Source organism: Anomaloglossus baeobatrachus, chromosome 1, assembly GCF_048569485.1.
Source record: "Anomaloglossus baeobatrachus isolate aAnoBae1 chromosome 1, aAnoBae1.hap1, whole genome shotgun sequence".
Lineage (NCBI taxonomy): Eukaryota > Metazoa > Chordata > Amphibia > Anura > Aromobatidae > Anomaloglossus > Anomaloglossus baeobatrachus.
The window spans coordinates 7,211,766-7,239,054 of NC_134353.1; the positions used below are offsets into that span (position 1 = coordinate 7,211,766).

Genomic DNA, 27,289 nt, shown 5'->3' on the forward strand with positions numbered 1-27,289 from the left:
GAACGTATGCAAGACCTGTGGTGGAATGCATAAAGGACCTGCAGTGGAACGTATAGAGGACCTGCGGTGGTACACATCAATGTGTTCCACCGCAGGTCCTCTATGTACCACCTTGGATCCCCCATGCATTCCCCCGCAGGTCCTCGAGCTCCACTGTACTGTGTCCCAGGTTCATCTGCTGGCCAGAAGTTATCGGTATCACTGGATGTGGTGAGTGTGTGCTATATGATGTGTGATTCTGTGTGGGATCTAATGTAGATATGTGTGATCTGATGTGTATGAGTGTGTGATTTGATGTGTATTTGTGATCTGATGTGTGTGGGTGTGCGATTTGATATGTGTGGGTCCTATGATCTGATGTGTGTGGGTGTGTGATCTGATGTGTGTGGGTGTGTGATCTGATGTGTGTGGGTGTGTGATCTGATGTGTGTGGGTCTGGTGAGTGTGATTGGGGGTCTTCTATCTTCTTTCTTATTTCTTTTGGGGGTGTCTGCTTTCTATGATGGTGTCCTGCAGTATTCTGTCATTTTTTTTCAGCGGCGTGAACACTTTATTATTGAACCGCGACTAGGGCTTATTTTCGGGGTAGGGCCTATATTTAAGCCTTACACAAAAAATGATGAAAATTTGTGCTTAGGCTTATTTTTGGGTAAGACTTATTTTTGGAAAAACACAGTAGTTCTCATCTTTTCCTTCAGATGCCGGTGTCCCGCTGCTCAGATCCATGTTCACCTGGAAGCTGGAGGAAGGCAGGACGGACAATTCATCCCTGCTGCTACGACTGCGTCCTGTGTTCAGAAGGAGAGATCTCTAATATGACCGGTAGGTACAGTAAGAGGCTGTACATGTTTTTTTTTAGCAGAAATTAAAAAAAAATGTATCTGCTCAGTCACAGACTCGTTGCTACATAAGATGCTTCTTCACTTCTGTGGAGACACGAGGGTCAGTGGGTGGTCTCATCTCCTGGCCTGGCTGTCTTCAGAAAGACCACACGGAGCACGGCTCATCCCAGTGAGCGTTCACACTCCATCGTGGACAGAACACTACTCAGACAGCAGAGTGAGGGCAGGGGTGTATCTAGGCTTTCCAGCACCCGGGGCAAGAATTCAGTTTGGCGCCCCCCTAACCAAGCAGTTTGGGTGGTCGTCATGTGACTAATCATTCATATGTGATTTGCACACTTACAGTAATGTGATGACAAACTTCTCTTAATAATTCTCTCAATGTTTAATGAGAAACGTTGAAAGAAAAGCTAATTGTCACATGAAAGTATGAAAGTCACACAAGAGTGGAGCCGCCATGTGGTGGAACCAGCGAGCAGAGTGGAATTGTGACAGTGGGTATGGAGCACCCCATGGGGCCTTGGGGAAATGCTCGTCACCGGGCTGGTGCAGGGTGAGGGGATGTCACAGGTGGCCCTGTCCAGTTTCGTGAACCCGAGATGTGTGGCCAGGGAATAGTCGCCACTGTGGGTGCTGTTCTCTGGGCAAATGGTGTCACAGGTTGGATGGTTCGGCTCCCCACAGGTAGAGGTAGGCCCCAGGGAGGATGATGGGGGTGGCAGTCTATGGTGGTGTAAGCTGGGGTGCAGGGCTGAGGACACTGACAGTAACTGGACAACACAGGCCGGTAGTTCTTTTAACTTTTACTGGTCAGTTGTTATGGTCCCGAATTTACAGTGGTCCGGTCAGCCTGGTAGCAGTGGGGATCTCTCCTTTGCAGGTAGTTTAAGCCCTTCCTTAGTGCGCTCTGCATGTGGGTCACTGTGACCTGAAGCAGCACAGCATCCCTCTTCTGGAATACTATATGCCTTGCCCCCTGTGGCGGGCAGCGCAAGTCGGATGTAGGGCACACTTTTTTTACGGCCCCGGTCTCTTTGATGCTACTTCGCCTTTGGAGTCTCTGTTGGGCCAGGAGATGTGGAATCTCATGATCTCCGGGTTTTACTGCGGGGCCGTTAACACCCGACAGTCGAGGACCCCGGTATCCTGATTCCTGCGCTCGGTCCTGGAAAGCTTACACGACAGCTCTCTTACAGCAACCGTTCTCCTTTCCCGACTCTCATGTTCTCAGGTCCCTCTTCCTGTCTCTCTGAATAACCCCTCCCAAACCCAGAATGCACAAGGAAGCTCGTCCCTATCCGAACTTAAGCTCCCCCTTCTGGCCTGAGTTAGGAACTGTTGTGTGTGACTGTACCTGACATAGAGATTTCCCCGCTGCTTCCAGGCATAGCATTGTTCCCTGGTGGGAAGAACAATGCCACTGTGGCTCCAATGACCACTGGGGTGCCACAGGTATATTACTTGCTGTTAAAACTGAAGATACTACATGGCTTAATTTTGTAATTAAACGGGTTGTCCAGGTTTGAGATGAAAGTTTGCAGTGACTGTTCGTGCATGCTCTGCACACTGTTAGGATTTTCCGGTGCCAGTAACGAGAGTGGAGGATCATGTGAGCAAAAGTATGTGATTTGTATATGTAGCGCCCCACAGGGCAGGTGTTTTAACCTACTTGTCGCCGGGCCGGGGGTGCAGATCCTCTGCGTCATCTCAGGGTGGCTTCGCCTTGTTCAGTTGCCCTGAGGCGTACAGGAAGGGAAGGATGGCGGTGGACAGGAGGCAGAAATGGAGGATGAGGGTGATAGTTGGAGGTGGAGGATGGGGGTGACTTCTAGGAAAATCTTTCACATGATCATGATGTCACTTGTTGTACGCAGCCAGGTATGCGGCCGCCGCTGCAGAGTCTTTCAATGGGGCAGATGTTAGGTGCAGCCGGGATGGTGTCACTCCTCTAAGGTGGAGCAGGATTACCCCAGGGAGGATAACGGAGGATGGATGGGGATGGTCCTAGTCCCCAGTGGCACTGCAGTGCTGGGCGCCGGCAAATGAGAGGCATGGGCTGCGGTTCCAGGTGTCCGGAACCCGGGTTGTGCCTCCAGCTCCAAGCCACGGGTCAAAGTTGAGAGAGGAATGCTAAATGCTAAATGTCAGTGCAAGTGTGGCGCCCCAGGACCTGGTCGCCACAACAGCATTGCCCTCCCAAAGGGTTAATGCTGAGCCTGGAGGTAATTGGGAGATCTATTGGCCAGTAAGTTAACACCCAACACAGTTCTCCCTCCGGCCAGCAGGGGGAGCTCTGAACCTGGAACTTCAGGGAGCATTCCTTAAGTCTGGCTGAAGGGAGGAAGTAGTAGTTAGTCTGTAGGGAGCAGTAGAAGTGAACAGACGCAGAGTGAGCTGTCCTGTGAATCTGGGGCCTGGAGCTAGAGTAGCTTGGTCCAGAGAAGCAGGAGTAGCTGAGAGGCAGCAGAGAGACTCGGACATCGGAGTCTGTGGCCACCAGGGCTTAAACATATTCCCTGGTAGCCGAATCCGAAGGGCAGGAGAGCTGCAAGCCCCTGGCCCAAACATCCCAAAGGTACAGCTGCAGCATCGAGGCCCGGTGTGGACTCCAGCAGAGAAGCACCAGAGAGAGGGCCTGCGCAGCCTGCTACAGAGGGAAAGGGACGTACCATCGGTCCCAGCAGCACAGAGGGCCATTGCTGGATTCAGAGAAGCAGGGTCCTATGATAACAAAGAAAAGCACAGGAGTAGGCCTCATACTCAGCTGGCCAGAAAGATCACCCCAAGTACTTCCAGGCCGACCGGATCCCCATCACCACCTGTAACGGTCTCCCAGGACTGGACTGTGTTCGAAGTAAAAGAGGAAAAGGTAAAGAGACTGTTGTTTATGCCTGATTCTTTCATTGCCTGTCGGCCCTGCACCGTGTTAGCCGCATAACCCCATAGACTCTCACAAGCACCAACAGCGCCCCGGGCATTGCTCCACCTGTGGGGAGCAGTACCAACATTGCTGCCACATCATCACCCCGGAGGCCTTACACAGCAGCGGCGGCTTAATAGCCGCAGACCACAGGTGGCGTCACGAACACAAACTTTATTACTTCAAGCCACATATTTTACTGACACCCACCAGGGCCACGGAGCCGGGCCCAGCCACCACTGACTATCACCGGACCAGTTCTGCCCGGCACCGGGTGTCCCATAGCCCTGGGGTGGGCGAGTCAACTTTTGGCGTCACGAACAGGATTTCGTGCCCGGTCCCACCGGGTACTGTGCGCCTGCAGGAATTGTGCTTAAAAGACTGTGTACTGGTTGTAAATTGCCGCCGCCATTAGCCGCGCCGAGCGCAGGAAGAAAGGGGGCGTGCCTGACAAAGAGCGCGAAGGGAGCGCGCCATCAGAGCAGAGCGCTGTTAACCCCGCGCGACCCAGAAGAAAATTTGAAAAGTGAACGGAGCCTGGTAAGGTTCACTAAGGGGGAGGAAGATGTCCGACTCAGAGGGAGAGCAGGTGGCTGCCATCGCCCAAGGCGCCGCAGCACCGGCCGAAGCAGTCCCAGTCGCCGTCGTCCCAGCCCCCACTGTAGCGCCGGTAATGCCGATCACCATGCCGTACATACCGGGAGCAGAATGGCTGCCGCAGTACTCCGGGGAGTCCCATACCTTGAGTGACTTCAGAGAAAGCCTGCACAGCTTATTCCGGGTGTATCCGCTGACTGAGAGCCAGAAGGTGGGCATATTAATGGGGCAGCTAGCCGGCGCGGCCCAGCATGAAGTGAAGTCCTGGCCTGATACAGATAAAGGGACAGCAACCCAGATACTGGCCAAGCTAAAGAGTACTTTTGACACCCGCACCGCAGCAGAGATAAAGATGAGATTCTTTGGGTGCAAGCAGCGGGCCACAGACAGCATAAGGGACAATGCCTTAAAACTGCAAGAGGCCCTGAAAGCAATTAAACAGGTGGACCCAGAGAGTGTACGTGAAGAAGACAAACTCCTAACTGAGCAGTTCATAGAGGGGCTCCTGTCAGATGCCCACAGGACCCAGCTGCGTATCCTGGTCCTGCAGAACCCTGCTCTGGACTTTGCAAAGTTTAAGGACCAGGCCATCAGGGTACTGAAAGAATCTACACCGAATGACCCAGTACCCCTCCGGCCTCTTGCTATCACGTACCCCGGGGTGGTGCCTGCAACACGAGCCACTGCAGGGGCTGAGGCGCAGTCCCTGGATAAGGATCCCACTGCAGAGCTCAGACAGCAGGTCCAGGAGCTGACCAAGACTGTGGCTGCCCTTGCCAAGACCGTGCAGTCTCTACAAATGACCCCCTCGCCTGCAAAAATCGAGTTGGCCTCCAGCCCAGATGACGTCCCATGGATGCGACAGAGAAGGATTCTGCCGACCCGAGGCAGAGACACAGACCGGTATGATTCAACAGGACAACCGATCTGCCGCCGCTGCAGCCAGGCGGGCCACATTGCACGACGCTGTCCTTTAAATGGGCCGAGCCTGGGGCCAGGATCCAACCCCCAGGTGTAAGGAAGCCCGGCTCAAACCCCAGCCGCAGCAAGTATGTGGGAGGACGACCGGTCCTTCCCATTGTGCTGGATGGGATCCCTTTGAATGCCCTCCTGGATACGGGGTCCCAGGTAACAACCATCCCCCACAAACTGTACAAAAGATATTGGGCTGATTCAGACATTGACCATGGCCCAGATGATGATTTAACAATTGTGGCCAGTAATGGTCAGCCCTTACCTCAAATTGGGTACAAAGAAGTAACCATTAAAGTGGGGCGGGTGGAATTGCCATGTCAGGGGATGATAATTGTAGATATTGATCGCAAAGAATCTGACCCACTGCTAACCATTGGTACAAATGTGATAGAAAATTGTATTGCCGAGGTGATAATTTTGTTGCAACAGGCGTCTGAAACTGCCAGCTCCAGGCAGCAGCGTGCCCTACAGAGGGAGATCAGAGCCCTGATGAGGAGGCAGCAGGTAGAGCTGGCCGGAGGAGAAATTGGCAGTGTGAGGGTAAGTGACCCCCTCCCCATTGCAATACCCCCAAGAAGTGAAATGTTGATATGGTGTCGGGCAGCAATAGGCCTCAAGGGTCAGGATTACCATGCCTTGGTAGAACCGGTGTATTCAGACAGTAGGCCTGGAGTCCTGATAGCCAGAGGGGTAGCAGACGTTCGCAAGGGGAGAGTGCCCGTCCGTGTCTTGAATTGTGGGGAGGAGGAGGCCAAATTGCCCCGGTACGCCACTGTAGCAAAACTGTACACTGTCAGCAACAATACCATTAAAACAGTGGAACCCTTGATCCCGTCCGACCAGGCGGAAGACAATGGCTCCAAGGGGCAGCTGGAAGACTGGTGCCAAAAATTACATGTAGGCACCGACTCCACCCCCTCGCACCAAAAGCATGGGTTTTACCGGGTGGTACAGGAGTACGAGCGGGTCTTCAGCAAACACCCCCTAGATTTTGGGCAGGTGAAAGGGGTTAAACATCAAATCCCCACGGGTGACCATCATCCCATTAAAGAGAGATACCGCCCTGTACCCCCCGCACAGTATCAGTGTGCCAAGGAAATGTTACGAGAAATGAAGGAGGCTGGGGTTATCAGAGATAGTTGTAGCCCCTGGGCAGCTCCACTAGTGCTCGTAAAGAAAAAAGATGGTACAATGAGAATGTGTGTAGATTACAGGCAAATTAACCGCATTACACATAAAGATGCTTATCCACTGCCCAGAATAGAGGAGTCACTAACAGCCCCAGCAACTCCCTTAGCACCTGGAGAACAAGTCCTCAAGAAGAAGCGGAGGACGCATAAATTGGATGATCAGTGGGAAAACGAGCCCTACACCATTATCCCCTCCAACTTTGACAATAGTAAGGTATGCCTCATAAGCAAGGATGAAGGCAAGACCTATCAAGCAATTTCTCGAGACCGCCTGAAAGCGTGCCCTGAACGGTGCAGAATCCAAAAAGAAATGGAAGAAGTACAAGGAAGTCCCCAAAGTCAAGAGAAAGAAGGGGATATGATTCAAACCATCCTTGGAAAATTCCCCAAAACTTGGACCCGAATAAACAATGCCATAGTGGTACCAGTTTTGACGTTTCCGCAGTTGGTCGAGCCAGAAACAGAAAAGGTTCCGGATCCACCTAAAGAACCGTCCGCTCCAACACGAGATGACACGCCAGCAGTGGAACAGGAGGATCAACCCCCTGTCAGTGGTGAACCTGTCATACCCTTGGCGACTCTTAGACCACATAGGCAACCATCACACTTACCTATCGGGGTTAGGCCCACCTGTAGTGCTGAGGTAGAAGACACACCAAGTAGTCAGGGGCAAACACCAGAGCTACGCAGGTCCCAACGCAGCACTCGGGGACAACCCCCTCCAAGGTATAGAGAGTCAACTGTATAGGGGAAAGAGAGGGAGTACTTATTAGAATGTAAATAGTTATGCAAAATGTCTGTAATGTTGTGTACAAAATGTTTTTCTTTTTCTTTGATTGCAAAAATGGACAATTGGGCCACTGGACTATGGGTGGCCAACACCTAAATTGTTCATAGTTAGCATTAGTGTGTTCAACACCCCTGAAGGAAAACCCGTCCGGCGTGCATAGAGTGGGGTCATCAATGCTCTGACGCACGCCCAGAGCCTACGTTGGGGGTTTGATCGCGGCGGGTCCCCCATGGAGCAGTGTAATGGACACCCGGCAGGGAGCCGCACTGGACTCTTATAGTAATGTTTAAGTTTGTAACGTTCAAGTAATGCGCCTCCCATAATGGGATGAAATGTTCTAACATGTTATGTTTGTTTCTACAGTCCGGGAGTACTGAATTTAACTAAGGGGGAGTGTGGCGCCCCAGGACCTGGTCGCCACAACAGCATTGCCCTCCCAAAGGGTTAATGCTGAGCCTGGAGGTAATTGGGAGATCTATTGGCCAGTAAGTTAACACCCAACACAGTTCTCCCTCCGGCCAGCAGGGGGAGCTCTGAACCTGGAACTTCAGGGAGCATTCCTTAAGTCTGGCTGAAGGGAGGAAGTAGTAGTTAGTCTGTAGGGAGCAGTAGAAGTGAACAGACGCAGAGTGAGCTGTCCTCTGAATCTGGGGCCTGGAGCTAGAGTAGCTTGGTCCAGAGAAGCAGGAGTAGCTGAGAGGCAGCAGAGAGACTCGGACATCGGAGTCTGTGGCCACCAGGGCTTAAACATATTCCCTGGTAGCCGAATCCGAAGGGCAGGAGAGCTGCAAGCCCCTGGCCCAAACATCCCAAAGGTACAGCTGCAGCATCGAGGCCCGGTGTGGACTCCAGCAGAGAAGCACCAGAGAGGGCCTGCGCAGCCTGCTACAGAGGGAAAGGGACGTACCATCAGTCCCAGCAGCAAAGAGGGCCATTGCTGGATTCAGAGAAGCAGGGTCCTATGATAACAAAGAAAAGCACAGGAGTAGGCCTCATACTCAGCTGGCCAGAAAGATCACCCCAAGTACTTCCAGGCCGACCGGATCCCCATCACCACCTGTAACGGTCTCCCAGGACTGGACTGTGTTCGAAGTAAAAGAGGAAAAGGTAAAGAGACTGTTGTTTATGCCTGATTCTTTCATTGCCTGTCGGCCCTGCACCGTGTTAGCCGCACAACCCCATAGACTCTCACAAGCACCAACAGCGCCCCGGGCATTGCTCCACCTGTGGGGAGCAGTACCAACATTGCTGCCACATCATCACCCCGGAGGCCTTACACAGCAGCGGCAGCTTAATAGCCACAGACCACAGGTGGCGTCACGAACACAAACTTTATTACTTCAAGCCACATATTTTACTGACACCCACCAGGGCCACGGAGCCGGGCCCAGCCACCACTGACTATCACCGGACCAGTTCTGCCCGGCACCGGGTGTCCCATAGCCCTGGGGTGGGCGAGTCACAAGGTCTTATCCCAAGCTGTGCCCAAGAAGGTTCTATCTCAAGTGTGTTTGTTGTGCCTACTTCTACCCCATGTGGTGCCCACCCCCAGTGGTTGTCCTAGTGACTGGGAAAGTCCCATGTTTCGTGATGGCTAACTATCCTGTCTGCCCTAGTCCACCCCCTGTGAGTAAGCACCTTACTGTTATATATGTGTATTGTGTGAAGGCACCAGCAGGTTAACCCCCTCCTGACCCGTGATAGACATTACCCCTGAAAAATGGAGTAATACCCTGTGGTGCCTGAAGCCCAGGGGCGCCACATATACTTCTGGCCACATTCTGATTTGATGTGTCCAGCCTCAATCAATTCATTTTCATTGAGCATGTATGTTCAGCTCGTGACCACATCTATGTAAATGTCTTACTTGCAGTTTTATAACCTCCCACTCTCACCGCTGTCACTAGAGAATCCTTACAGCGTGCAGTGTGCGCACTGTGAGAATTCAGAAGTCTGTAGTCACATAGAGTGACACATAGAGTCACTGCAGGCTCATCACAAACTTGGATAACCTCTTTAATGCTCCTAACAACATAAATAAAAACATAGTAACTCTTAACTTGTCAGACGGCAGAAGACTTTATTAAAGAGATTGTCCACTACTTTAACATTGATGGCCTTTCCTTATGATAGGTCACCAATGTCTGATTGGTCGGGGTCCGGCACCTGGCACCCCAGACAATCGCTTGTTCTAGGTGCCGTGCCGGTGGTGGCAGGTGACCGGAAGTGCTCAGTTTTGGGTCTGCTCTGTCTTCTGATAATGGCATCAGCGGACACCATCAGAGGATGGAGCAGATCCAGAAATAAGCATTTCCGGCCACCTGCACCAAGAACAGCTGATCAGTGGGGGTCCCACTGCGCTCACATCAGAAGTAATGTGCCAGTGGGACCAAGGCCTAATTATGGGACATATTATCACAAATAAACATTTACATTCAGGTACCTTATAGATGATGTTGTCTCTAGTCGTTTTTTTATATTCTTCATATTGTCCTGATGTCATGATGAATTTTCACATTCATATATCGTCTCTGCAGATTTCCATCTTCTCTGGTCTTCTGCAGCACATCCCGACACGCTGGCCCTAAAAATAGCAGAATTATTATAATTAGGGATGAGCGAATATATTCGCCACTATTTGGTATCCGACGGCTAATAGGATATCCAAGGTTTTTGCTATCCAACGGCTAATATGGTATTCGCTCTGATACTTTCATTTTTGTTTCATGACTTCCTGGCACCTTTTTCCAGGCAATGAACACATCTGACGTTGCTTGCCCTCACAGTAACGCCGCAGCCATCTTTGTTGTGGTGTTATTGTGATTGGCTTGGCCGCACAGCGTCATAGGGGCTATATAAGTTAGCCGGCATTTTGTGTGCACGCATTAGTTCCTGAGCTGCCGGTGTAGTGAGACTGTACTGTGTGCAGGAAAGCGTTTATAAAGCCAACTAATATTAGTCCTTCTAAGGGCTGAAGACTGCACAGACAAAAACAAAGACCATTGCATCCAAATAAAGGCCCGTCCTAATGAAATAAACACAGACACCATTTTGTTGGCAGATATCGGTCACAGCTTTACTGATATATTATTATTTTACAAACTTTTACAAACTCATTAAAACTTGTGAAACATATTTTATAAACTTTTTTTCAAACTCTTTAGAACTTGTAAAACATAACTTGACTCCAGGTGAGAAGGGACACTCTACCACAGGACTAAGGACTTCCGCTCTCTCACCAGAATGCTGTTGACACATGCTGCTGTGACTTCACTGTACAAACATTTAGAAACTGTTACCAAAAAAGAAAAACGAGTAAAAAACAAGCATTAACAATAGGGAGGGAGGGAGGGAGAGCTGCTGCCGGATCCTGGGATACCAGGGGAAGAGGCCGGACACCGCTCCAGACCCCAATATATAGGTAGAAATTACACCCTATAGGTGGGATTGGGAAATTGGGAGGGGCCAGGACGGTGTCCCCTCCCAAATAAAGGAAGAGCAGGGCCTGGACGGGAGAGGGGGCTGGACAAAAACAGCATTGGGGTTAACCCCTTGCTGCACAGTCTGGGGCAGTTTCATTATGCACTACACCGCCCACCAGATATTTAGCATTGGCTGCTAGCGACTGTGTAAATCATAGAAACAGGTACAGGGACAGTGCAGTGCATTCTATCAGATAGTGTTCCTGCTGCACAATCCAAAATAGTCCTTGTAAGAGCTGAAGACAGTGTCCACTGTGTGCTAGCAGCTGTGAAAATCCTAGGACTGCTGAAAAAGAAATCCTCCTATTAGTGCTGCATACGGCCTGTTTCTGCAGTGTGTGATATAGGGACAGCTTATTCACAGGCAGGGAGAGATTTAAAGCTGTCCTGACATCTGCTACTAATAATCAACAGTCTCAGCACTGCTACATCCCTTGTGTCTTTTATACTAGCAATAGGTATTACAACTTGCAAAAAAAGTCCCAAAATTGTAAAAACAACGGGTTCAGGTGTAGTGTAGTGCCTGTCAGCCACCAACTCAATTCATAGTCTGAGTGTTACCAAATGTTTATTTATACTAGGTGTCAGTGGCACAACTTCTGCCTCAAGGCCAGTGCCTTCCTACCAGCAACCTAACATTTTGGGGGGCTTCATATCTTACAGAACCTGTTGGGAGTACCTACTGATGCAGTGCTCCATAGTGTCTGAACCATTATCCCCTGGGAAACTGAATGCATTAAACTCCTTGGCATCTTATGCCCTGTTGCTTATGTGACGACCCTGGACTATCAGGTCGTCACAGGGTATTGCATAATCTGCACTCCCATTTAGTATCCACCTCCTTCTTGGGCCTAGAGGAGCTGGACCCCTGGTCGCAGGGGATCGTGGCAAGGGGCACAGATCTGTCGAGGAGGACAGCCGGCAGCCTTGCACCATCACCAAATACCACACCTTGGCATCGGATTAACCAGCCAAGAAAGAAGTGAGTCAGTACCAAATCACCATGAAATATTTGATATTTTATTATTAATAGATTCATTCAATTATTATGCAAACAAGAGAGCCACCTGGGGGGCACATGGATCCAGAGAAATACAATCATCGAATTTATCCATTATTAGACATGACCAAAAAATTAAAAAAATTAAAGAAAGTAACAAAAAAAATGAAAAAACAAAATAATAAATAACCGTTCATCACACTGAACAGGTGTAGATTTATGTCATATCTTGTCCCAAATACAGTGTTTTATATATGAGTATACTATATGAGTCAGTGGCCTGAAGAGTTGCCATATAGTTTTAGAACATCATCATGGCATACACATTGGCATATATCTTAACATACCAATTTATTGCCAAATTAAGCATATCACTGCCACCGCTCATATATTTCACTCCCATATACTGGGGCAAAAAGCTACGTTTATCATCGGAGAACAACGTACTTAATTTTTCTTAACTATATTCCAATGTGTATTTTGGATGTGGAGATTGATTAACATCTGCTTCACATCTACAGTGCCTACAAGTAGTATTCAACCCCCTGCAGATTGTACAGTGCCTACAAGTAGTATTCAACCCCCTGCAGATTGTACAGTGCCTACAAGTAGTATTCAACCCCCTGCAGATTGTACAGTGCCTACAAGTAGTATTCAACCCCCTGCAGATTGTACAGTGCCTACAAGTAGTATTCAACCCCCTGCAGATTTAGCAGGTTTGATAAGATGCAAATAAGTTAGAGCAAACTTCAAACAAGAGCAGGATTTATTAACAGATGCATAAATCTTACAAACCAACAAGTTATGTTGCTCAGTTAAATTTTAATAAATTTTCAACATAAAAGTGTGGGTCAATTATTTTTCAACCCCTAGGTTTAATATTTTGTGGAACAACCCTTGTTTGCAATTACAGCTAATAATCGTCTTTTATAAGACCTGATCAGGCCGGCACAGGTCTCTGGAGTTATCTTGGCCCACTCCTCCATGCACATCTTCTCCAAGTTATCTAGGTTCTTTGGGTGTCTCATGTGGACTTTAATCTTGAGCTCCTTCCACAAGTTTTCAATTGGGTTAAGGTCAGGAGACTGACTAGGCCACTGCAACACCTTGATTTTTTCCCTCTTGAACCAGGCCTTGGTTTTCTTGGCTGTGTGCTTTGGGTCGTTGTCTTGTTGGAAGATGAAATGACGACCCATCTTAAGATTAGAGTTGAGCGCGGTTCGTGGTTCGTGGTTCTCCAGTTCTAGGCTCGAGTGATTTTGGGGCCTGTTCTAGATCGAACTAGAACTCGAGCTTTTTGCAAAAGCTCGATAGTTCTAGAAACGTTCGAGAACGGTTCTAGCAGCAAAAAAACAGCAAATTCATAGCTGGCTTTCCGCTGTAATAGTGTAAGTCACTCTGTGACTCACACTATTATGACATTTCAGTGTATAGTGTGCGTGAACAGCGCCTTCAGATCACTGCTGTTTCTATAATGGCGATCGCCATTTTTTTTTTTTTTTCCTTGTCTTCCTTCCCTAAGCGCGCGCGTCTTGTGGGGCGGGCCAGCATGTCAGCCAATCCCAGACACACACACAGCTAAGTGGACTTTTAGCCAGAGAAGCAACGGCAAGTGTGATAGGATGTCCATGTCACATGTCCCTGCATTATAAAACCGGACATTTTCCTCCAGGACGCCATTATCTCTTCTGCGTCTTTGGTGTCAGACATCACTGGCGCAGCTCCGTCCTGAGTCCTATCGCTGATACAGCTGTATGCGCTCCATAAACAGCGCTGGACAGCATAGGGAGAGCACTTTCCATCAGTCCTTTTAAGGGCTCGTACGGGCAGGGTCAGAGCCATAGGTGACAGGTCCTGAAAACAGCGACAGCGTCTGTGTAGCTAAGGTCAGGGATTTCGTCGCTGCATTTCCCCATTAGGAGGGAATAGAAAGGCAGGCTTCCATTCCTCTACCCAGAGCCCCACAATCCTGGCACTGTACCCTCCTGTCCTCTGCACACTCCAACTCATTATAACTAAGACATTATACTAGCAAACACTCAGTGTACCTAGTGGCATCCTAAACGTGGCTATTGGACTTTGCTATAGTCCCACTAGTGCAAAGACATTTGCAGCACCTCTACCTGCATTGCACACTCCAACTCATTATAACTAAGCCATTATACTAGCAAACACTCAGTGTACCTAGTGGCATCCTAAACGTGGCTATTGGACTTTGCTATAGTCCCACTAGTGCAAAGACATTTGCAGAGCACCTCTGCCTGCATTGCACACCCCAACTCATTATAACTAAGCCATTATACTAGCAAACACTCAGTGTACCTAGTGGCATCCTAAACGTGGCTATTGGACTTTGCTATAGTCCCACTAGTGCAAAGACATTTGCAGCACCTCTGCCTGCATTGCACACTCTAACTCATTATAACTAAGCCATTATACTAGCAAACACTCAGTGTACCTAGTGGCATTCTAAACGTGGCTATTGGACTTTTGTGTAGTCAAACTAGTGGAAAGATATTTGCAGCACGTCTGCCTGCATTGCACACTCCAACTCTTTTTAACTAAGCCATTATACTAGCAAACAGTCAGTGTACCTAGTGGCATCCTAAACGTGGCTATTGTACTTTTGTCTAGTCACACTATTGCAAAGATATTTGCAGCACCTCTGCCTGCATTGCACACTCAAACTTTTTTTAACTAAGCCATTATACTAGCAAACAGTCAGTGTACCTAGTGGCATCCTAAACGTGGCTATTGGACTTTGCTATAGTCCCACTAGTGCAAAGACATTTGCAGCACCTCTACCTGCATTGCACACTCCAACTCATTATAACTAAGCCATTATACTAGCAATTTTTGCTGCCAGTTTAAGGGCCGTAGTTGCATTGTCAGGGATATTTATTCTTTATTATTCTGCTGTTAATAAAGCTTGACCACCGCTGCAATCTACACCACCTCTCAATTTTTACTACCACATTTTCAGTGCACAATCTTGTTGCAATCAACATGAGTGGCAAAATGACAGATGCTGGTGGAAAGGGGAAGAGGCGTGGTGGAAAAGGCAAAACAGGTTTTGTCCGTGGGGAAGGTGGCAAAGCTCCATTATCATCTGCTGAAGAGAGACCATCTACCAGCAAAAGTAAGATGTCTACTACTTACCGTGGACAATCCGATGTGCTCCCTTTTTTACGGACACGAACAACAGGAACAAAGGTAGATGATGGCCAAAAAAGAAAAATGCTTGAATGGATCTCATGTGGTCCAACAAGTGCCCTCTCAGCCACTTCAAGTACCGCATCCAAAAAACACCAGTCCTCTGAGTTGTCATCCCAATCAAACTTGCTTTCTCCCAGCTCTGAAGTCTCCATCAGCCCTGCACAGTATGGTGGAACTGAGATGGCTGAGTCTGCAGAGCTGTTCAGTCACACTATAGCCTGGGAATCAGAGGTCTGCTCCCAAGCTACAGTGAGTACAGACCAGGAAATGGTCTGCAGTGATGCCCAGAACCTTTGTGACTCTGATTCTGGCCGTGAGGACCAAGTTTCTGAGCATAATGTTGACCCTTTGTCACAAACTGTAACACCTGTGGTTATAGACAATGAAAAACATACTGATGAAGATGAGACGCAGATACCCGATTGGGATGATAACATAAATATTCGGTCAGGGCAAGAAGAGGCTCGGTCTGAGGGGGAGGGGAGTGCAAACACAACAATTGATGATGAAGTTCTAGATCCCACCTACTGTCAACCCCCAGTCAGGCACTCGAGGAGGTCAACAGAGGCGGTGGAGGAGGATGCAACCGACGACGAAGTTACCTTGCACCTTCCTGGACAGAGTCGGAGCACTGGTAGCACGTCTACAACTGCATCCTCAGCCACCACTCTGCCTATGAGCATTATTCGGGGTGGATCAACAGGTCGCATGGCCTCTAAGCCTTGCCTAGCCTGGTCCTTTTTTGACATAGAAAAAGATCGCCCAAATTATGTGATCTGTAAACTTTGTCATGGTTCTCTTAGTAGAGGTCAAAACCTCAGCAGTTTGACAACTTCTTCCATGAATCGTCACATGAATAAATATCATAGGTCCCGGTGGGAAGCTCACTGTGCTGCAATGCGGCCTAGCGGAGCGAACCATCCACGGCCTGCCCCTTCCAGTGCATCCGCGCGCTCTTCATCTTCTAGGACTGTGGGGACAGCTGTCACACCTGTTTTTCCACGCACAACTTCCACCACTGTAACCGCAACAGGCAGTTTGCTTGGTAGGTCGTCAGTTGGTTTGGAAGGGGAAACAAGTGAGTGTGTACAGCTCTCTCAGACATCGATAGCACCAACGTTGGATGAAGGCAACATCATGTCTCCGCCTGCACTTTCCTCACAAACCTGCATTTTTCCAGGGACACCCTACTCAACACCGTCTACACACAGCAGCCAGATCTCTGTCCCTCAGATGTGGTCAAATAAAAGGCCACTTCCTGCGACCCATGACAAAGCTAAGAGGTTGACTCTATCCCTCTGTAAGCTCTTGGCTACCGAAATGCTGCCTTTCCGCCTAGTGGACACACAGGATTTTAGAGACCTTATGTCTGTCGCTGTGCCCCAGTACCAGATGCCTAGTCGCCACTACTTCTCTAAGAAAGGTGTGCCCGCGCTACACCAGCATGTCGCACACAACATCACCGCTTCCTTGAGAAACTCTGTGTGTGAACGGGTGCATTTCACCACCGATACTTGGACCAGTAAGCATGGACAGGGACGTTACATGTCGCCGACTGGGCACTGGGTAACTATGGTGATAGATGGTGAAGGGTCTGCTGCACAAGTCTTGCCGTCCCCACGACTTGTGTGTCAATCCTCTGTCTGTCCAAGTTCCGCCACTGGTTCTGCATCCTCCACCTCATCTGGGTCCTCCACCTCCGCCCCAAGCCTGCCTGGTCAGGCCACCAGCGTTCTCACTGTGCAGAAGGAATCACGCATCCCTCATTACTATGCTGGCAGCAGAGCGCAACGGCATCAGGCGGTCTTTAGCTTGACATGTCTTGGGAATAAGAGTCACACAGCTGAGGAGTTGTGGTCAGCTCTGCGGTCCGAGTTTAATAAATGGTTGTCTCCACTCAACCTGCAGCCTGGTAAGGCCGTGTGCGACAATGCTGCAAACCTGGGTGCGGCCCTTCGCCTGGGCAAGGTGACACACGTACCTTGTATGGCTCACGTGTTGAACCTTGTCGTCCAGCAATTTTTAACACACTATCCCGGCCTAGATGGCCTTCTGAACAGGGCACGAAAACTGTCTGCTCACTTCCGCCGTTCAAGCGCCGCAGCTGAGCGACTTGCATCGCTCCAGAAGTCTTTCGGCCTGCCGGTTCATCGCCTGAAATGCGATGTGGCGACACGCTGGAATTCAACTCTCCACATGTTACAGCGACTGTGGCAGCACCGCAGAGCCCTGGTGCAATACGTCATGATGTATAGCCTGGGCCAACGAGATGCAGAGGTGGGGCAGATCACCCTGATGGAGTGGTCTCAGATCAAGGACCTATGCACCCTTCTGCACAGTTTCGACATGGCAACGAATATGTTTAGCGCTGACAATGCCATTATCAGCATGACGATTCCAGTCATTTACATGCTGGAGCACACGCTAAACACTATTCGGAGTCAGGGGGTGGGACAACAGGAAAGGGAGGAACTACAGGAGGATTCATATGCGCAAGGGACAACAACATCACCAAGGTCCAGACGTTCATCATCACCAACGCAGCAGGGATGGGACCATGGGGGACAGGGATCAACAAGGGCGCATAGTAGCAGGCGAAATGTTGAGGAAGGTGCAGGAGAACATGAAGAAATGGAGGACGAACTGTCCATGGACATGGAAGACTCAGCGGATGAGGGAGACCTTGGTCAAATTTCAGTTGAAAGAGGTTGGGGGGAGATGTCAGTGGAAGAAATAACGGGTAGCACCTCTATGCCACAAACACAGCGTGGACTTGGTCCGCATGGCTGCGCAAGACACATGAGTGCCTTCTTGTTGCACTACCTCCAACATGACTCTCGTATTGTCAAAATTAGACGTGATGATGACTACTGGATTGCCACACTATTAGATCCCCGGTACAAGTCCAAATTTTGTGACATAATTCCAGCCATAGAAAGGGACGCACGTATGCAGGAGTATCAGCAGAAGCTGAAGCTGTTACTCGATCTTAGCTCGGCTTTTCCACCAAACAACCGTGCAGGTGCAGGGAGTAAATCTCCCAGTTGTAACTTGCCTAACATGGGACGGTCTCGTCATCTTCAACAGTCTACCCGTACCAGTAGCACCGTATCTGGTGCTGGTAACAGCAATTTTATGGAATATTTTCATAATTTTTTTAGACCCTCTTTTGCAAGGCCACCAGAGACAACAAGTCTGACACATAGTCAACGGCTGGAGAGGATGATACAGGAGTATCTCCAAATGAACATCGATGCCATGACTGTGCAAATGGAGCCTTGCTCCTTTTGGGCTTCAAATCTAGAAAAATGGCCAGAGCTCTCCAGTTACGCCTTGGAGATTTTGTCGTGTCCAGCTGCCAGCGTTGTCTCTGAACGTGTCTTCAGTGCTGCTGGGTGTGTGCTGACAGATAAACGCACGCGTCTGTCCAGTGACAATGTGGACAGACTGACGTTCATCAAAATGAACAAGTCATGGATCCAGAAGGAATTTACTACCCCTGTGTCATCCTGGGGAGAGTAAATGCTTGTGGATTTGGAATGTGCTTGATGCAAATCTAGCTGTGAAGTGTACAACTAGGGCACAAGTGCTGCCACTGAATGGGTGGGTGTGTGTGGGGCACAATTTTTGGAAAAAAGGGAGACTCCGCTTGGAGTAACCCTTACTTGCTGTGTTTTTTAAAAGGAGCCAAGATGAACAAGTCATGGTTCAGCAAAGACTTTATCTATCTACCCCGGTGTCATCCTGGGGACGGTTAAGTATGGCGTATTTTTGAATGTGCTTGATGCAAATCTAGCTGTGAAGTGTACAACTAGGGCACAAGTGCTGCCACTGAATGGGTGGGTGTGTGTGGGGCACAATTTTTGGAAAAAAAGGGAGACTCCACTTGGAGTAACCCTTACTTGCTGTGTTTTTTAAAAATGATCCAAGATGAACAGAGCTGGGATCAGGAAAGAATTTGCTACCTACCCCGGTGTCATCCTGGGGACGGTTAAGAAGAGCGGATTTTTGAATGTGCTTGATGCAAATCTAGCTGTGAAGTGTACAACTAGGGCACAAGTGCTGCCACTGAATGGGTGGGTGTGTGTGGGGCACAATTTTTGTAAAAAAAGGGAGACTACGCTTGGAGTCACCTTGCGGTGTTTTACATGATTTTAGAAGGGCGTGCCATGCCTATATCTGTGTGTCCTCCTCTTTTTCCTTGTCCAGCTGTTTTGTTTTCGCATGAGTATATGTTCTTGTCACTTTCCCATGTGTTTGTGTTGTGTTGTGAGTTGTTTGTCACCTTTTGGACACCTTTGAGGGTGTTTTCTAGGTGTTTTTATGTGTTTGTGATTGCCTGCCATTGTTTCCTATGCAGTTCGAGTTCGGTTCGTCGAACGTTTGACGAGCCGAACTCGAACGGGACCTCCGTTCGGCGAGCCGACCTCGAGCCGAACCGGGACCGGTTCGCTCATCTCTACTTAAGATCCTTGATGGAGGAGCGGAGGTTCTTGGCCAAAATCTCCAGGTAGGCCGTGCTATCCATCTTCCCATGGATGCGGACCAGATGGCCAGGCCCCTTGGCTGAGAAACAGCCCCACAGCATAATGCTGCCACCACCATGCTTGACTGTAGGGATGGTATTCTTGGGGTCGTATGTAGTGCAATCCAGTCTCCAAACGTCACGTGTGTGGTTGGCACCAAAGATCTGGATCTTGGTCTCATCAGACCAGAGAACCTTGAACCAGTCTGTCTCAGAGTCCTCCAAGTGATCATGACGAGACGAGCCTTGACATGACGCTTTGAAAGTAAAAGGTACCTTATGGTCTCGTCTGGAACGGAGACCATTGTGGTGGAGTACGTTACATATGGTATTGACTGAAACCAATGTCCCCACTGCCATGAGATCTTCCCGGAGCTCCTTCCTTGTTGTCCTTGGGTTAGCCTTGACTCTTCGGACAAGCCTGGCCTCGGCACGGGTGGAAACTTTCAAAGGCTGTCCAGGCCGTGGAAGGCTAACAGTAGTCCCATAAGCCTTCCACTTCCGGATGATGCTCCCAACAGTGGAGACAGGTAGGCTCAACTCCTTGGAAAGGGTTTTCTACCCCTTGCCAGCCTTGTGACCCTCCACGATCTTGTCTTTGATGGCCTTGGAATGCTCCTTTGTCTTTCCCATGTTGACCAAGTATGAGTGCTGTTCACAAGTTTGGGGAGGGTCTTAATTAGTCAGAAAAGGCTGGAAAAAGAGATAATTTATCCAAACATGTGAAGCTCATTGTTCTTTGTGCCATACTTCTTAATACTTTAGGGGAACCAAACAGAATTCTGGTGGTTTGAGGGGTTGAATAATAAATGACCCTCTGAATAAACTTTTCACAATTTAAAAAAAAAAATAAAAAAAGAAATAACATTATTTTTTGCTGCAGTGCATTTCACACTTCCAGGCTGATCTACAGTCCAAATGTCACAATGCCAAGTTAATTCCGAATGTGTAAACCTGCTAAATCTGCAGGGGGTTGAATACTACTTGTAGGCACTGTATGTTAACAAACATGCATACTGACAATATAAAGCAACATAATCGAGCTCCATTAGCACCTATCTGCAGAAGGTATGTGTATCTCACTACTCAGATATCCAGCCCAGCATATCAGACACTATTACTACTGCCCGATCAGCTGAGAATGCACGATCACTGAATGTAACAAGGCAATACCAATGTAAATGATACATAATTATCATACCCAAGAATGATAAAGCGAGCAGCGAAACGTACGTCAGGGTTGGTGGGACAATCGATAATTGATCATGACGCCCCCGTTCCTCATCGACTGACGTCCTCTGCTTACCCTTCACTCACTCTCAACAGTATCCCGTGTATCTATATATCAGTGGGTAAGGTGCAACACCAAAGATAAAGCCCACAAGAGTAGTATGTACACATAGAATGTGCAGAGAAAAGGGAACTATGTCTGTCACTATTCATCCGTCATAGACTATTAGGGATGGGCCAGACTACGTCCTCAAGTCGACATTCAATAAATATCTAATATTGACTTAAGCTGTTTTTGTCCAGGATTCACCCTACGCGTTTCGCCCCTTAGTTAGCAAATAGGGGCTCATCAGGGGTATATCAGCATGGATCCTTGAAACACACAGCTTCAAACCTAGAATAGAACAAAGGTTTTTTTTTATCTTATACTATAGGAACCACTGTTGCCATCAATACGGATAAAATCACCACAGTATGGCATATAAATTGTGAATCACTGACCATTTACATAAAATAGCACCGGGACCAATAGATAATATGGTACGTCCTCCAGAAACAGTATAACACCACTTGATGCACCTGACAATCAAAAAGGGGGCATTTGCTCGATTATGAAGCAGATGTTAATCGATCTCCACATCCAAAATACACATTGGAATATAGTTAAGAAAAATTAAGTACGTTGTTCTCCGATGATAAACGTAGCTTTTTGCCCCAGTATATGGGAGTGAAATATATGAGCGGTGGCAGTGATATGCTTAATTTGGCAATAAATTGGTATGTTAAGATATATGCCAATGTGTATGCCATGATGATGTTCTAAAACTATATGGCAACTCTTCAGGCCACTGACTCATATAGTATACTCATATATAAAACACTGTATTTGGGACAAGATATGACATAAATCTTCACCTGCTCAGTGTGATGAACGGTTATTTATTATTTTGTTTTTTCATTTTTTTGTTACTTTCTTTAATTTTTTTAATTTTTTTGTCATGTCTAATAATGGATAAATTCGATGATTGTATTTCTCTGGATCCATGTGCCCCCCAGGTGGCTCTCTTGTTTGCATAATAATTGAATGAATCTATTAATAATAAAATATCAAATATTTCATGGTGATTTGGTACTGACTCACTTCTTTCTTGGCTGGTTAATCCGGTGCCAAGGTGTGGTATTCAAGTTTGTTTGAAGTGTATACTTTTTGGACGTTGTGTGATTAATTGCACCATCACCGGGCTGGGACCAGGGCACAACGGGGTACGTGGACCCTAGGTCACGGAGCAGCTTCAGGGAACCCGATAATTTTCACGAGGAGAACAGAGTCTTCAAGAGCCGTTCCCACCCGCTCCAAAATGGGGGTACTAGCGCAACGAGGGGGATAGGACTTTCCCCTCAAAATGGTCCAGAAAATCCCAAGCGTGAACCCTGAGAGCAAGATCCCACACTTAGCTATAGTGGAGAGCGGGACCCGACAAGTTTCATACTACCGGGATCACCAAAGAAGTAAATTGAGTGCCAGGAGGCAGGTCACGGATCACCAGGCAGCACCATTGGGGACGGGACCCCAATTAAGCTCCCCTCAGCGGCAACAGTGTCCCGAGACTTGTTTGACCAGTTGTTGGTGTCAGCTTAATAGACTGAGTGAGTACTGCAGTGAGCTCCTTGCATCCAACAGCACCCCCCTACCATCATTGAGCCCCGGGGTATTCCCCCTACCCGTGGAAGGTCACAACACCTGGCTGCCCCATTCCATCATCCCCGGGTACTCCCAATTGCAGCGGTGGTACTGTAAAAATTACCACATAGCACGGGTGGCATCACGAACTTTATAAATTCCCTTGTACATAATTCCCCCCTTCATTTGAGTGGCCGCATGACCACCGGGTCCGTAGATCCTCGAGCCACCGAGCAACCGGATCCGAAAAGCTTGGCTGCTGGCACGAGGGTGGCACACTTATGCTACCAAAATTTTATAAAATAAGCTGTTAAGAGCTCTTGGTAGTACCTTGTGATACTTAGCTACATGGTTTCTGAACCACCACACTCTAAGGGAACTGAATGTATTAAACTCCTTGACATGTTATGCCCTGTTGCAAATCCTACCATTTTTTTAAAAAAATAAGCTGTTGGGAGCTGTTGGGAGTAAATTCTGATGCTGTGCTACATATGCTACATACTTTTAACCATTCCCCCCTGGGGAGACGGATTTTTTTGAAATCCTCGGTGGAATAAAGCCTGAGTTCCAGAGTGAAACAACTGCCACTTCCACGGTGCTGCATGCTTCACAAATTGCGGTCTAGGAAGCAGGCGATGATGCCTCCTGCTCCCAACCTGCTTTTGGTCAGATGCAATCATCATCAACGACATCAGCTTCAATGTCCCAGCGTGGCGTTCATTTGCCTATAAAACATACATTACAGAATCATTTGAATAGAATTTGAATAGAGGCCAGTGGAGCCGGTGGTGTTGGTGGAGGAGGAGGAGGGCAAGGCCAACACCCAAATGGCCACATTGGCAATAGCACTGTAAAGTGTTATAGAGTACGTATTCCAACTTTCACACTAATGATATAGGGGACGCAGAAAACTACAAGTGACTGCCATCCCTCCCAATGTATGTTACAGGGCCCACCTGAGGGCCCTAAGAAGTCTGAGATTTGAAGACAGCCAGTGGCCCTTCTTGCATTTGTATAGAGGGCCACTGGAGCCGGTGGTGCTGGTGGAGGAGGAGGAGGGCAAGGCCAACATCCCAATGGGCACATTGTAGCTGACCTTTTAAAGTGCTGTCAAATTTGTCCCAAAAAAGGAGGTGTGAGACAGACCCCAATATAGTGTATCAGTTACAGCCCTTTCTAATCAAAAAAGAAGGAAAAATGTAAAAAATGAAACGTGTGAACATATGCTAAAGTGTTTTTTTAGGAGGTCGGGGCTTGATTTGACGTTTTATTACAGTGATTAGGCACTAGAAACTGTTTCTTAGCAATTTCCCCTCCTTTACTTTGGTGTGAGAGCTGTTCTGGCGACTACGTAAACGCCGCGTGCTGCTCTGACCACGTTATTCAGAGACTCCAGAAATGCAGTCAGGCCCCTTCTACAGGCTGTGCCCGCACTGTGCAGCCTTTTCCCATCCATTTCAGCCTCTTCCTCAGTCACCACAGGTCACCGACAGGTCCAACGTAAAATTATTCTGGCTTCCCATAGACTTACATTCCATACCAAATATTCATGAATAGTCGAATAGCGGTGACCTATTTGTTGGTTATTTGCAAAGTCGAATATTTTGGTATTCGATCAGCCTTATTAGTAAACTTTTTGGATGGTGTTTTGAGTACTTTGAGGGGTGCTGTTTTGAGAATGGTGTCACTTTTGGGTATTTTCTGTCACTTAGGCCTCTCAAAGTCACTTCAAATGTGATGTGGCCCCTAAAGAAATGGTTTTGTAAATTTTGTTGAAAAAAAATGAGAAATTGCTGATGAACTTTGACTCTTCTAACTTCTTGACCCCAAATATTTTTGTCTCAAAAATTGTCCTGATGTAAAGTAACAAGTGGCAGATGTTATTTATTAACTATTTTGTGTGACATAACTCTCTGCTTTAAGGGCATAAAAATTAAAAGTTTGAAAATTGCGAAATTTTCTAAATTTTCATCAAATGTCTGATTTTTTCCACAAATAAAAGCAAAAAATATCTTGAATGCACCACTATCATGAAGTGCAATATGTCTCGAAAAAACAATGTCAGAATCACTGGAATCCGTTGAAGCGTTCTAGAGGTATAACCTGTCAAAGTGACACTGGTCAGAATTCTGAAATTTGACCTGGGCATTAAGTACAACATTGGCTTCGTCTTTAAGGGTTAACAGACAAAAAATCTCCAGTCAGTCTGACATGAAACAATAAGTAATGGGGAACTCGAGCACTCAATAAGAAAGGAGAGGAAAATTTGAATGCAAGTGTTTTTATTCACAACCGACAAAAATTGCAAAATGTGATCCCTGACACAAAGCAACAAACCAACGTTTCGGTTTATCAGACCTTTCTCAAGGTAGTTGCTTATAATATAAGGACCATATAGTGCTGGAACAGCGGTGGCAGTGGTGATGACGCTGCCATCACCACTGTCACCGCTGTTCCAGCACTATATGGTCCTTGTTACGGGGGGCTGTCTGATAACCTAAAGGAGTATCAGACAGTCAGGGTCCACCGTGCAAAGACTCTGCTGCAGACTATGGCAGAGTGCAATACCTCTGTTAACTCACAGAAGGATATAATAAGTAAGTAAAGCAATTCCTCCCTTACTTGGAGGGTGTGTGGAATGATCTCTGTTAATAATCACAGAGACAAAGGCAATGTGTGCGAAATGGCACCTACCTAGGTCCGCTCTTCTAGTGGTGCAAAAGAGACGAACAGCAGCGTAAGCCGCACAAAGCTCCTACCTGCGTTCGCTCCACTAGTGTGCGAGGACAGGAACCACTAGATATGGCACCTGCCTAGGTCCGCTCTTCTAGTGGTGCAAAAGAGACGAACAGCAGCGTAAGCCGCACAAAGCTCCTACCTCTGTTCGCTCCCCTAGTGTGCGAGGATACGAACAACTGCCAGACGCAGTATAAGGAACGTTACCCTAGCGGCAACGTCCACCTACGAGTCGAACCACAAGGCCCAGCCAGACCATGTGCCTCAGGCACCTGCCTATGTCCGCTCCCCTAAGAGGTAAGGATACGGACAGCAGCCGAAGCTGTAAGGTATAAGAACGCTACCCTGCCGGTAGCGCTCACCTAGCATAGACAGAGGAATGCCTAGAGGAACGCGCACAGAGCGTCTACTCTTATGCATGAACCAAGAGGACTGAGCGCCATGCGGCGTGTGTCAGGGTCTTATATAGACTCTGTGCCTCATCCAAGATGGAGGACACCAGAGCCAATCCGCTGCCAGAACGACAGGAGTGACGTCATGCTGGCCTATCACCGAGCAAGGCATCACAAGCACATGACCAGCGACCAATCGGCATAAAAGGTGTCAGAGACATGTGACCTCGTGTCAGCGATGATGTCACCCGCACATGTGCAATGGCTCCAAGATAGGACTTAGTCTCCGGCGCTCGCACATGTGCAGTAGCAAGAAATCTGGACTTAGTCTCCAGCGCTCACACATGTGCAGTAGCAAGAAATCTGGACTTAGTCTCCAGCGCTCGCACATGTGCAGTAGTAAGAAATCTGGACTTAGTCTCCAGTGCTCGCAGCAACCGTAACAGTACCTCCCCCTCAAGGGCCCCCCTCCCGGCGACGCAGGTAATCGGCAACTAAGTCGGGAGCATGGACAGCCTCCTCAGGCTCCCAAGAGCGATGTTCCGGGCCGTAACCCTCCCAATCTATCAAGAAGAACCTGCGCCCTCTAACCATCTTAGAACCAACTATGGCTCGTACCTCATAGCTAGAGCGAGAGGAATCAGAGGCAGGAGAGTGCACTTCACGAGCGTGAGGTAAAATAGCCGGCTTTAGCAGTGAGACATGGAATTTGTCATGAATCTTAAGATGGACGGGTAACTTCAATTGGTAGACTACAGGATTTACCTGTCGAAGAACCTCATAAGGACCCAGGAAGCGAGGAGCAAATTTGACAGAGCTCACTCTAAGTCTCACGTGTTTTGCAGAGAGCCACACAAAGTCCCCTGGAGAAAAGACAGGAGCCGGGCGACGAAACCGATCGGACACCGTCTTCATACGGTCCTTAGCTGCTTGGATCGACTCTTGAGTCCGATCCCAAACCTCTCTGGCATTAGTTGCCCAGTCGGCCACAAGAGGAGGAGGTGCAGCAGCGGGAAACGGTACCGGTACCCTAGGGTGTTGCCCATTATTGAGTACGAACGGTGTCTGCCCAGTGGCCTCAGCCAGCGAATTGTTAAGGGCAAATTCTGCCCAGGGTAGGAGGGAGGACCAGTTATCGTGGTTCTCAGCAACAAAGTGTCGAAGGTATATAATCATAGATTGATTGGTACGCTCAACCAAACCATTGGTCTCCGGATGGTATGCCGAAGAGATATTCAACTCAATTTGCAGAAGGCTACAAAGATCTCACCAGAAACGGGAAGTAAATTGCGGGCCTCTATCACAAATGATACGATCTGGCATCCCGTGAAGCCTAAAGACATGCTTGAGGAATAGTTTGGCTAGTACCCTGGAAGATGGGATTCTCGATAACGGTACGAGATGAACCATCCGGGAGAAATGGTCCGTAATGACCCACACAAATCTATGTCCCTGTGAACATGGAAGATCACCCACAAAGTCCATGCCTACCACCTCCCATGGTCTATCTGGCACTGGTAAAGGATGCAAGAGTCCAGCCGGTCTCTGCCGTAATGGACGGTTGCGAGCACACGAGTAGCAGGAACCGACATATCTCTTGACGTGGCTGGCTAAGTGTGGCCACCAATACCACCTCTCCAGTAACTCTCGTGTCCGCCTAATACCAAAATGCCCACCCACCTTTGAGGTGTGGGCCCATGACAGTATATCATT

The 27,289-nt window shown here is 48.3% G+C and overlaps 1 protein-coding gene across 1 annotated transcript in view; it reads left to right on the forward strand.

Moving 5' to 3' along the window:
- Nucleotides 1-698: 698 nt before the first annotated feature.
- The window catches only part of LOC142250746 (vomeronasal type-2 receptor 26-like), a 32,206-nt gene continuing 5,615 nt past the window's right edge, over nucleotides 699-27,289 (forward strand). The window contains exon 1 of the mRNA XM_075322962.1: nucleotides 699-822. Within this exon, the coding sequence (XP_075179077.1) occupies nucleotides 699-822 (124 nt within the window). The remainder of the gene's footprint in view (nucleotides 823-27,289) is intronic.